Source organism: Leptonychotes weddellii, chromosome 15 (assembly GCF_054177405.1).
Source record: "Leptonychotes weddellii isolate Sample4059 chromosome 15, ASM5417740v2, whole genome shotgun sequence".
In the NCBI taxonomy this organism is placed as follows: Eukaryota; Metazoa; Chordata; class Mammalia; order Carnivora; family Phocidae; genus Leptonychotes; species Leptonychotes weddellii.
In genome coordinates, this window is record NC_138383.1 from 10,160,411 (window position 1) to 10,172,854 (window position 12,444).

Here is a 12,444-nt window from a genome sequence, read left to right on the forward strand (position 1 = left end):
CAACAGATGTTGGCGGGGATGCGGAGAAAGGGGAACCCTCCTACACTGTTGGTGGGAATGCAAGCTGGTGCAGCCATTCTGGAAAACAGTATGGAGGTTCCTCAAAAAGTTGAAAATAGAGCTACCCTATGACCTAGTAATTGCACTCCTGGGTATTTACAAAAAGATACAAATGTAGTGATCCGAAGGGGCACCTGCACCCCAGTGTTTATAGCAGCAATGTCCACAATAGCCAAACTATGGAAAAAGCCCAGATGTCCATTGACAGATGAATGGATAAGGAAGATATGGTATATATATATATACACAATGGGATACTACTCAGCCAGAAAGGATGGGAGGAAGGAAGGAAGGAAGGAAGGAAGAAAGAAAAAGAAATCTTGCCATTTGCAATGACATGGTTGGAACTAGAGGGTATTGTGCTAAGTGAAATAAGTCAGAAAAAGACAATTATCATATGATCTCACTCATGTGGAATTTAAGATACAAAACAGAAGATCATAGGGGAAGAGAGGAAAATATAAAACAAGATGAAATCAGAGAGGGAGAAAAACCATAAGAGACTCTTGATCATAGGAAACAAACTGAGGCTTTCTGGAGGAGAGTCGGGTGGGGGGTTGGGGTAACTGGGTGATGGACATTAAGGAGGGCACATGATGTAATGAGCACTGGGTATTATATAAGACTGATAAATAACTGACCTCTACCTCTGAAACTAATAATACATTATATGTTAATTGAATTTAAATTTAAAAAAATAAATAATTTAAAAAGGAAAGGACGTTAGACACTATTCAGTTGGGTAGGAAGACCCCACATTTTTAATGCTGCCAATTTAAACCAAATTTATTTTTTTTCCTCCAGAAATGTTCCATTAACTGAGTGTAAAAGTGGAGAAAATGAATTGCTGGTTTGATCTAGAATGGGAATTTTTCTGGTGTCTCTTTTTTTTAAATTCTGGAGCTCAATACTGAAGAAAATTTTGCTCACTATATTTTTTTAAAAAATAGAAATCTACAGAGTCAGAGAAAAGTAAACAATATGATAAAAAGAAGGGAGAAACCAAATGAATCCAATGAGAGAAGGTTAAAAAAAACCAGGACTTTTCCTGCATAAGAAAAGACTGTAACATTCTATTGATACTGCATATGAATGAAATTAGAAGTTTATGGGACACGGAGAGATGAACAATTTCAGATGAGCAGAAGTGATTGAGCAAAGGGCATTGTTACAATTAGGCCAGACATGATGGCATTTAAACTTTGAAGTAAAGAAATTTAAGTGTTCACGTGGACTTGTTATAAACCAGTTGCCACATTAAACACATAACATACAACATTTTGTTTAATTCTCTTATTATTTTTCAGTAGACAGTAAGGAAATTTAAAGAGATTCTACCTCTCAGATCATATAGTTACAGTGCAGCACAGAAAACCTGAACCTACATCTGTATGATTAGAAAGCTTGTTCTCTTTCCCCTATAAAAAACTTTCTTCCTGTTTCTTTGGCATTGATAGCAAGAAAAACATATCTTTGCATCCATCTGTCTTTCTGTATCTCTGTATTCCTAAGCCTAATCTGATTGTCTATGTCAGTGGTTGGCAAACTATGGCCCTTTTTTGAACAATCTGCAAGCTAGGAATGGCTTTTATGAAAACGCCTAAAAAAAATCAAAAGAACAATAATATGGCACACAAAAGCATATATGAAATTCAAACATCATTGTCTACAAATAAATTGTTGTTGAAGCAGAGCCCAGTCATTTGAACGTTGTCCGTGAACACAAAGGCAGACTTCAGTAGTTGCAAGAGACCATATGGTCCGAAAAGCCTGAAAGATTTACTATCTGGCTCATCAGAGAAAAAGTTTGCTGATCCCTGCTTCATCATCTGGTTTTTGTCCCTGGTGTTTATACTTTACTGAAAGAAGAAGTCCAGAACGGACATGTCGGTCATAGATGTTTTCCCAGAAAACTGTTCCCAGTTACCCTCATTATATGACCCAGTCTATTTCTTTATTTTGCAATTAGTCACCTATTTTACCTGTGTACTTATTGTCTACTTTCCCCGGTAGCATATGAACTTTGGGGACAGAGAAGTTTTCTAATCTCTTAGCTCTTGATATAGGGTACTCCCTTTACTCTTAATATAGAGTAAGCTTCCCAAATCATTTGCAGAGTAAGTGCATAAATACAGTGATAAAGTACCAGCCCTTGAACTGATGCTTCGTTTCTGTGCTAGGCTCTCCTGGGGTTTGATGTATGCTGGCTTCATCTTTATTGTGGCTACTTTGATGGCTCTTATTGTAAAATCTGCCCAAGTTGTCGTCCTGACTGGCTTTGTGGTGGTCTTCACCCTCTTTCTCCTCTATGGCCTGTCTTTGGTGAGTTGATAAATTTAATCTCTCTCTCTCTCAGAGAAACCAGTCATTTCTCACCAATTCTGGTCACACCTCTTCTGTTTCTGTTTGCAGTATATGAGTATTTGCATGAGACAGTATCTGGGGGGTGGGGGTGGAGGATTGGATGTTATATATTTTTATATTATGAAATTCTTTTTATTATGCTACTGATGATTCTCAGAGAATTATATACTACCTGAAGTTTTTCTCTCCTCTCAGATAACTTTAGCTTTCCTGATGAGCGTGTTGATAAAGAAACCTTTCCTTACTGGATTGGTTGTCTTTCTCCTTACTGTCTTTTGGGGGAGTCTGGGATTCACTGCATTGTACAGACATCTTCCTGCATTTTTGGAATGGACCCTATGTCTTCTTAGCCCTTTTGCTTTCACTGCTGGAATGGCTGAGGTAAGAGTTAATGTAACTATTTCATTTTTTACAGAACATTAAAAAATTCTCTCTGAGGAATTCATGCTCTATGTTCTAAGCATCAAAATCCTCATCCGCTTTTGTAAAGATACACATCCAAGGTATCGGGGAGGTTTTCATTTTTCTCTCTCAGCGTAACTGGCTTTATTTTAAGTCATTAATATAGGTTGATACTCTATTATCGATGTGGGTCAGCTTTTATTTTCAATGGGTTGTCCCAATGAACAATTAACTAATTTAGTGCACAGGAAACATGACCCTTAATATTATCGCAAGTATTTGAAAACCAGGAATTCAATGGAAATAAATTTTTCTTTTTAATTGGCCAGTTGTACATGAAACTGAACCTCTTCTCAGAAAATTTAATTCTAGGTGTGACATCGTAACTGTAAAATGCTACATGAAAGGTTGCGTTATGTATAAACTCATTGCATCTCACTATAATAAGAAATTATTCTTGTGACCACTGAAGTACTTTCAGCTTTTCATGTTTTTACTTTCAGATAGTATCCCCTTTCTAGAATACCCCTTTGCCCCCCATCCTACACCTGATGAAATCCTTAGGCAACCCCTCCTTTGAGTTTTTACTTCCCAGAGGATTTGCCTACTTCTTCCCAGGGGTCTCTAAGTCCTTAGTACCTACCTCCACTAACTTCCCAAATTGCTTTGTAGCTAGATGGATTCACTGCTATGTCTTCCAATAGATTAGAGCTCTGTGAAGACAGGAACTGTGTTTTATTTATCTTTTTCAATCCCAGGGTTCAGCAGAAATAAGACAATAATAATTCCTAATACTCTGTTTATCTTTTTAAAATTCAATGTATGCATCTTTTTTTCCAGCTTATACATTTGGACTATGATGTGAATTCTAACATCCATTTGGATTCTTCAGACAACCCATACCTAATAATAGCTACTCTTTTCGTGTTGGTTTTTGATGCTCTTCTGTATTTGGCTTTGACATTATATTTTGACAAAATTTTGCCCAGTAAGTAGTAACCTAATTGTCATTCAATGCAATTTCATTCAGTGCATTTCTATAAAATAACTGTCTACAACATATCGGGTATAAATTATCAAGCATTTTTTTTCCAAAATTTCTAAAATGAGCCCAATGGTATTCTGCACTTTGTTTATAGAATCGCTTTCTAAGATCTTGTTCTACCACAATACTTTAAATTGTTTCTTTTTAAAAAGAGATGCTTGCAAGAGATGAAGGATAATTATACTATTAGTGCTTATATTAGTGCTAGATGAAGAAAGCTAGTGCTTGGGACTGGATCTTAAGGGTGTCTAAGTACTTCCCAAAGCAGTTGCCTTGACAAGCTGTCCTGAGGTCACTAATCCTTAAAGTGGTGACTGATGCAATGTTCAATTGCCTCCTGTTTGTGTAGCTGAATACGGACATCGATGTTCTCCTTGGTTTTTCCTAAAATCCTCTTTTTGGTTTCAACACCAAAGGGCTGGTCATTTGGCCCTTGAGAATGAAATAGATTCAGATTCTTCATCCAACGACTCTTTTGAACCAGTGTCTCCAGAATTCCACGGGAAAGAAGCCATCAGGTAATAAATAAATTATACAAAAGTGCAAAGGGAGAACAGGTCAGGGACCAGAGGTCTATCTGGCAAAATACAGGTGTGACAAAGATTTCCTGGGTGCCTCTTTGTACCCACCTACATCCAGGCCATCCCACTCGTGAAATGCCACCATTGTTGTTAAAAACACTTTACTTTCCCACATTGTCAGCATTTATATTTACGAATATCTTATTGCAGAACAACAAACATCAAGGAATAAATAATCTTCATATTTCCGTTTCTCTCATTTTCTTTTTGCTCTCTTCTTGGTGCTGTTCTCTCTCTTTCTGTGACTGCTGTCTTTATGACAGACACTGTCATTGCGTCCCTTGTCTGTCTTCTCCTTTTCTCTGTGATTTACCCTGTCTCCCACCTCTTTGCTTCCCGATGAAGAATAGGAGAGGGAAGAGGCAGGTGATGCAGAAAAGGGGAGATAGGCATCCAGAGAGATGGGAAGAAAACCTAAGTTAGGGTACTCATGCCGTGCATATCTTCCCTCTGAGATGATAGATGTGTTTTATTCAATGCTGATTGCTTTGTTTCCAAACAACTAGAAATCCCTAACTTCCCTGGGTCTTTGCTCAACCTTTGTTCATCATTCAATTTGCCATTGTCTCCTCAGGAAAGCCTTTCCCATCACCTGGGCCCGCATGAGGGAAAGAGCCCCCAGAATTTTCTCACAACCCCAAAGACTTGATTTCTCAATCTTCTGTCTACTTCCACAATGTCCTTAAAACATTTTCCTCTTTTTTTTTTCAGAATAAGAAATCTTAGGAAAGAATATGGAAAAGGAAATCATGAAAAAGTAGAAGCCTTGAAAGGTAATGAGCTAACATATTTACACGGCTGTTTGATTTGGTGACTACGCCTCATTGTTGCACTGTCTTTGTGGGGATAAAGAACAGATATATTCCAGACACCACAATTTTCCTTCAACACATTGCGTTTCCTCCTGAGTGAATGTAAAACCATAGAACAATTTTAGAAAGTCAGGGTGTGCCATCGATACCTTACAGGTTTGAAAGATGTATGGCTGCATCATGAAGTTCTTTATTTTCAACTCGTCACACTCCCTAATCCTAATAAACGATCTTTATTATAGTCAACCTATTTTTAATGACAAAACTGCCCTTATCCAAAAAATTGTTAATTACATAATAATATATCATGACAATGCTATAGCTTTAAAATGTGCATCATAGGAGATACAATGTTAAATGGAAGAATTTGGGGATGGATTTTATTTTGAATATTGCTAGCCAAATACACATGCTATAAGAAATTATAAAAATTTTGGAGAATGTGGGGCACCTGAGTGGCTCAGTTGGTGAAGTGTCAGACTCTTGATTTCGGCTCAGGTCATGAACTCAGGGTCCTAAGATCGAGCCCCACGTTGGGCTCCACATGCTGCATGGAGTCTGCTTGAGATTCTCTCTCTTCCTCTCCCTCTGCCCCTCCCCCTGCTGTGCTCTCACTCTCTAAATAAAAAAATAAAATCTTAAAAAAAATTTTTTTTTTGGAGAATGTAAAGTTAACATGTAGGCTCTGAGTGGGATTTCTTTTTGTAATAATGCCAGGTCTGGTATTTGACATATATGAAGGCCAGATCACTGCCCTCCTTGGTCACAGTGGAGCTGGGAAAACGACCCTGTTAAACATGCTCAGTGGACTGTCCGAACCAACATCAGGTGAGAAGATAATTACAGGCAAGAACATGGACAAATAAATTAACTCCACATTTTATTAATTAGTTTTATTGGTTAATTTCAGTACTTAGTAGCTTCATTAACTACTAGTCACCCTCAGGTACTTAAGAGACAAGTTTTACAAGTTTCTTCAAGTTATTCTTTTAATAGATGTATGTTCTGTTTATTTAGGAAAATCTTTGTGGTTTAAATATTTCAAGATAAGTAGCTTTATGAATAGTCACTCCAACTGGTTCAGATAAATTGTGAACATTACATTTTTAGTCAATAGTGTATTCCTTATAGATCCAGTATGCTTAAAAGACTCTAGTGTTTGGGGGCACCTGGGTGGCTCAGTTGTTAAGCGTCTGCCTTCGGCTCAGGTCATGATCCCGGGATCCTGGGATCGAGCCCTGCATCAGGCTCCCTGCTCCGAGGGAAGCCTGCTTCTCCCTCTCCCAATCCCTCTGCTTGTGTTCCCTCTCTTGCTGTCTCTCTCTCTGTCAAAAAAATAAATAAAATCTTTAAAAAAAAAAAAAAGACTCTAGTGTTTGACACCCATTGTTTTTCACTTTAAAACATCTTAAATGAACCATGGCATGTTATCCTGTTGCTAACTGTCAATCTTTCTACTTCTAGGTTCAGTCACAATCTATAATCACACCCTTTCGGAAATGACTGACTCCAAAACCGTTAGCAAGCTCACTGGAGTCTGTCCACAATCCAATGTGCAATTTGGCTTCCTCACTGTGAAAGAAAATCTCAGGCTCTTCGCTAAAATAAAAGGGATTCAGCCACATGAAGTGGAACAAGAGGTAGAGGAACATATTAGATGTCACACAGCCATGAACATGAAATTGTTTATCTAGAAAGTTCTAAATGTATTTATGTTATTTCTACATGGTGCATCATCAAAAGGGCAAAAAGGCCCTTGGCAACAAACAGCAAAATGATTGTGCTTTTAAAACAAACATGCTGGGTTTTGGACTAAACATCCTTTTCTCTTCTCTTCTCTTCTCTTCTCTTCTCTTCTCTTCTCTTCTCTTCTCTTCTCTTCTCTTCTCTTCTCTTCTCTCCTCTCCTCTCCTCTCCTCTCCTCTCCTCTCCTCTTCTTTTCTTTCCTTTTTGGTTAGATGCAACAAGTTTTAAGGGACTTGGAGATGGAAAATATTCAAGATATTCTTGCTCAAAATTTAAGCGGTGGACAAAAAAGGAAACTAACTTTTGGGATTGCCATTTTAGGAGACCCTCAGGTAAGTTGAGCCCTAATTATTGGTGAATGAGCTTGAGGACTGTGGAACTAGTGTATTCCATCCAACTGAATTTGCAAATGGTAAATATAAAAGAATTGTTCAAGTGAAAAATTAAGTAGTAAGATATTTCTCCCAAGCACTTTTACACATATATTGTTTTTTTAAAAAAAATTTACCTGAAAGTGGAAAATGATTTTATGTTTCCCTACTGTGCAGGTTTTGCTATTGGACGAACCAACTGCTGGATCAGATCCTCTTTCAAGGCACTGTGTATGGAACCTCCTAAAAGAGAGGAAATCCGATAGAGTCATTCTCTTCAGTACCCAGTTCATGGATGAGGCTGACATCCTGGCTGGTGAATTTTTTTTTTTTTTTTTTTTTTAGATTCCACATATAAGTGAGATCATACAGTATTTGTCTTTCTCTTTCTCTGATTTATCTCAGCCTAATGCCTTCAAGTTCCATCCATGTCCTTTCATGGTGGTTCTCGGTTTTCTCTCATGTGTCTTAGTGAGAAATTAGGGACATGAGTGAAATATGTGTAGATAAGTTCCAACACACCTGCTATGGGTGTATGTGTGACTGTCATGAAGACAGGAGATTCTTGCTGTCGTCCATTTGAATGTCTGCGTCTCCATGTACATTGTCCCACACATGTATTCTGATCCTATTGCAAAGCAACTCATTGGTTGTAAATATATAGCATACTCTCAAATATATACTATGTTTTATTCAGTAGGAATGTCAGTTGGCTTGAAACAGATCCTCCCATTGTATGATAATTTTTCTCAACATACTAGAGAATAAACTAACATATCATTTAGGTTATTGGATAACAAAGAAATTGGCTTACGTACGACCAGAATTAGAATGCAAATATTTTAGTGGGTCATGCTCCTAAAATGCATTATTTGGTAATGGATTTGTTCTTTTATAAACAGTGAGAGAATAACCTCTTGATACAATGCATTGTTTTTCTTTTCTGCTTAGATAGGAAGGTGTTTATATCCAATGGGAGGCTGAAGTGTGCGGGCTCTTCTCTATTCCTGAAGAAGAAATGGGGCATCGGCTACCATTTAAGGTACAACCTGTGTTGTTGGAGACATATTAGAACATGTTGCAGACAAGAGATCATATTAGTATGTTAAAGTAGGCTACAAAATTATTAAGATCCTTTCAAGAGTGCTGTGTTAGAACAACTGATCTCTTTCTTAGCTAGAACGAAGGGCAGGTGGGATTGTAGACATGGAGACTACAAGGATGATTAAGCTAAGTTTAAACAACATTTTTGGAAAATATTTTCACAACACATTGTTTGCAAAGAGAAATTTAATGACATTCCAACCCTCTCTCAACATTTTTCCAATGCTTCTTTTTGTTCATTGTGACAATTTCAAGTCTCCTCTCTGTTCTCCCTGACTTCATCTTCTCCCTCATTCTTTTCTATCTTCTTCTCTTCCTGATAGTAATTAATATCATTATTAATTATTATTATTATTATCATTAAGTAATGTCTATCACTTATTCCATATTGGCTATGCTCTAGGTTCTTGCTAAGATATTTACATATGGAATACTCATATAATCATATTTAATCCTTCAGATAACTGTAAGAAGATGGTATTGTTAGCCTCTGACATATCAGGGAGTTTTAGTAATATACCCAATCTCACATTACTTAAAGTGGTAGAATCTCTGGGCCAAGATTACAGGTGTGATATGAATCTCTCCCTATACTTCCTGCTAAAATATTAGTGTTTCTTTTTTTTTTAAGATTTTATTTATTTATTTGAGAGAGAGAATAAGAGAGAGAGAGCATGAGGGGGGGAGGGTCAGAGGGAGAAGCAGACTCCCTGTTGAGCAGGAAGCCCGATGCGGGACTTGATCCTGGGACTCCAGGATCATGACCTAGCTGAAGGCGGTCGCTTAACCAGCTGAGCCACCCAGGGGCCCAGTATTAGTATTTCTTAAAAAATAATTTAAGGCACTTTATCCTCAGAGGTTAAATGTATTATGTACATTATTTACTGAAGGTTTAATCTGATCAAATCTACCATTCCATCATGATTGCTTGGTACAGTCTAATTGAATCAATACCTTCCAACTAAAATGGACCCCTCACTGTTTTCTAAGTATGTTCCGTGATTTAGTTGTCTTCTCTCTGCTCAAGGGAGGATGTCTGTTTGACATGTCCTCCTCCAACCCATTTTAGCCAAGTTCAAGTCTTATCCATTCTTGAAAGTCTTTTTTGAATATTTTCTCCTTAATAAGCATCCTCTTTTCTGGAACCTGGGCAGCACTATTTTGAACTGTTGCCTCAGTCAACTTAATTAACTGGTCTTTGATCCTCAGTGATTTCATTTATATAATAGTGGTAATAATATCCACATTGCTTAATTGACTTAACTTCCCTCTTCCTCACTTCTTCTATAATATGCTGCTTTATTTGACTGCTATGTTCCAAGCTCCTCCAGGGAAAGTTCTGTATTCTTTCTGTTTGGGATCCTGGATCGTGTATTGCATTGGGCCTTGTAAACACAGAATAGTTTTACCTAAAATTGATTTTTTAGGTTTGTATCATCAAAGTGATGTCCTCATCATTTGATAGCCCCAGAAAATTTCAGTGGATGTGACTAATAATGGTGCTTCTAAAATCTGATGATTTCATGAAGAACTTTACATGTTCTCACCAAGAAGACAGATCAGCTTTGATTCGAATAAATTTTGGACAATAAAAATGATAAAACCAGCTAACATATATTGAAGGTTTACTTGGTGCAAGGCTCTGTGTGATCACATGCATACTTTATATTAATCTGTCTTTTGAAATTCTTTGAGAACTGAGTATAAGAACACTGATTGGAATTCTGATGGAAATTTGATACTGGAAGACCTTAAGCCTGAGTTCTGGAATGTGGATCAGTGGGACATTAGGACCATGTTCTTAATGACTCTATCAAGTTACCCCTGTGTCTGTGTTCACCATGTTCAAGTCTTAGTTTTTGCAAAACCCATACTTTACTGCAAAGGGGAAATTCAAAGCTGAGCTTTTGGATAGATGGAGACAAAATCAGGCATTTCCTCCACCTCACTTCAGCCAACATCTAGCTGAATATATCTTTCCTCCAAATAATAATCCTTGAGTTATTATCCCTTATACTAGTATCTCTAGATTATCTAGTTTGGACTATATTAATGTGGACTATCTTTGGACAGTTTATTTTTAAGTCTTGCTTCTTCCATTAGATTATATATATATATACATATATATATGTATATATATGTATATATATATATAGTCTATATATATATATATAGTCTCATAAATATTAATGAAGTGACAAACATACTACAATTGTTTGTAGAGATGGTATTGGATAAAAATAGCATTAACATGCTCTTTTTAAATGTCAGTTTGCATCTGAATGAAATGTGTGATCCAGACAATATAACATCACTTGTTAAACAGCACATCCCTGATGCCAAATTAACAGCACAAAGTGAAGAAAAGCTCATATATATTTTGCCTTTGGAGAGGACAAACAAATTTCCAGGTAACAGAACGTAGAGACCACAGAATGATTTATAATGATGTTACTAATGATAACAGTGGCCTTAAGAATGATGGATGACATTTTTATTCTTGCTAAGTGCATGGCACTGTGCATAATCCTTTAATATTCCCCAAAGTTACTGCTAATATTAGCCCCTGATATTATCCCCAGATCACTTATGAGGAAACTGAGGCAAAAGATGCTAAATATGCTTCAAGTGGCAATCTGGGCAGTTAAGAGGTACAGGACCACATCAAGCTAAAATTAAGAATATTTGGGACATTTGTTTCAGGAATGAATGAGAGAACCTGGTCCGGCAAGGAAGGGTCTGTGAAAACAGCATAGAGTGTTAAATGGGAGCGAAGGGAATGGTACGCTGCCACATGTAGATGGTTTTATTATAAACACCGTGACATAATGTTATAATCTCAGTAACCGAATAGTAATTATGATCAATTCTAAACTCACAGCTTTGCCGTAAATACGGAAGCCTGGAGGCTCATTGCCATTCCCACTTTTCTACCTAGTCTCCCAATATGATTTCATTTGCCAAGAGTTTTGAGGTAGACTTCATTAAAAAAAAAAAAAAAAGTATAACCATAGAATGTGTTTATTTTGAGTTCAAGGAATTTGCCAGCTTTTAATGGAGGATAATGGCTCCGGGGCTGCCTGCTTGAATCAATAAGCCTGCCATAATCATGGTTCATAAAGAAATATAGTACTAGACAGTAGGGTACGGTGATTGAAAGCTGGGATACTAGAGCCAGACTGGGTATGTTCAAATCCCAGCAGAGCTGTCAGGAGCTCCATTATTCTGGACAGGTTATATTACCTTTCTGTACTTCAATTTCCCTGTTTGTAACAAGGGAATAATGAGAGTACTAACTTTATAGGATTCTCATGAGGATTAAATTATTTAATATATTTAAATATATTCTTAAAATATTAAAAATAAGCACAGCACCTGGAATCATACCTGACATAGAAGCTATGGTTATTTCTCCAAGTCTAAGACAGCCTCAACTCTAGGATGTGTTACCAAGAAAGAAACAGACAATGACATACCAGCATTTGTGATACATTCTCATTTCAAATATGGTAAAAGATGATGAAATGTATTATCTTAGAATCAGTGAGATCACAGCAGTCTTAGATGTGTATACCATGTCTTTGATATACGTAACCTATGGAAGCAGAAACCTTTATGAAACCCACAAAGCAAAGTGTTACCTGATTATTTGTTAAATGCATTTCAAAGGGGAATGCACAATTTAAAGAAAGACTGAAAAAGAACCAACACTTAGGAATCATGACTACATCTGTATTTTTATTTATCTAACATACCCTTAAGATAGATACCTTTAATTTCTCCCAATATTTGAATTAGTTTATCCTTTATTCTACTTCACATTTTCCTGAACTTCCCCCAAACTATTCCCAGTATCTTAAAAAAAAAAAAACCTGCCAAATGACCTACTAATCCCTATAAAGACCTACCTTCTTTTTAAAATTTTTTTTGCAGCACGATGTCCCTTTTTTAATTTAAAT

General features: G+C 36.8%; 1 protein-coding gene across 4 annotated transcripts in view; it reads left to right on the forward strand.

Annotated features, from left to right (window-relative positions):
- The window catches only part of LOC102734555 (ATP-binding cassette sub-family A member 9-like), a 135,095-nt gene that overhangs the window by 56,247 nt on the left and 66,404 nt on the right, over positions 1 to 12,444 (forward strand). Inside the window, exons 9-19 of one of the 4 annotated variants that reach the window (XM_081804614.1) lie at positions 2,241 to 2,382; positions 2,620 to 2,805; positions 3,667 to 3,814; positions 4,221 to 4,389; positions 5,164 to 5,225; positions 5,982 to 6,092; positions 6,729 to 6,904; positions 7,223 to 7,342; positions 7,559 to 7,697; positions 8,333 to 8,423; positions 10,757 to 10,896. In XM_081804614.1, the coding sequence (XP_081660740.1) occupies positions 2,241 to 2,382; positions 2,620 to 2,805; positions 3,667 to 3,814; positions 4,221 to 4,389; positions 5,164 to 5,225; positions 5,982 to 6,092; positions 6,729 to 6,904; positions 7,223 to 7,342; positions 7,559 to 7,697; positions 8,333 to 8,423; positions 10,757 to 10,896 (1,484 nt within the window). Of the gene's footprint in view, positions 1 to 641; positions 2,383 to 2,619; positions 2,806 to 3,666; positions 3,815 to 4,220; positions 4,390 to 5,163; positions 5,226 to 5,981; positions 6,093 to 6,728; positions 6,905 to 7,222; positions 7,343 to 7,558; positions 7,698 to 8,332; positions 8,424 to 10,756; positions 10,897 to 12,444 lie in introns of those variants that run through there. The other 3 variants (XR_014140414.1, XM_081804612.1, XM_081804613.1) reach the window with 3 other exon arrangements.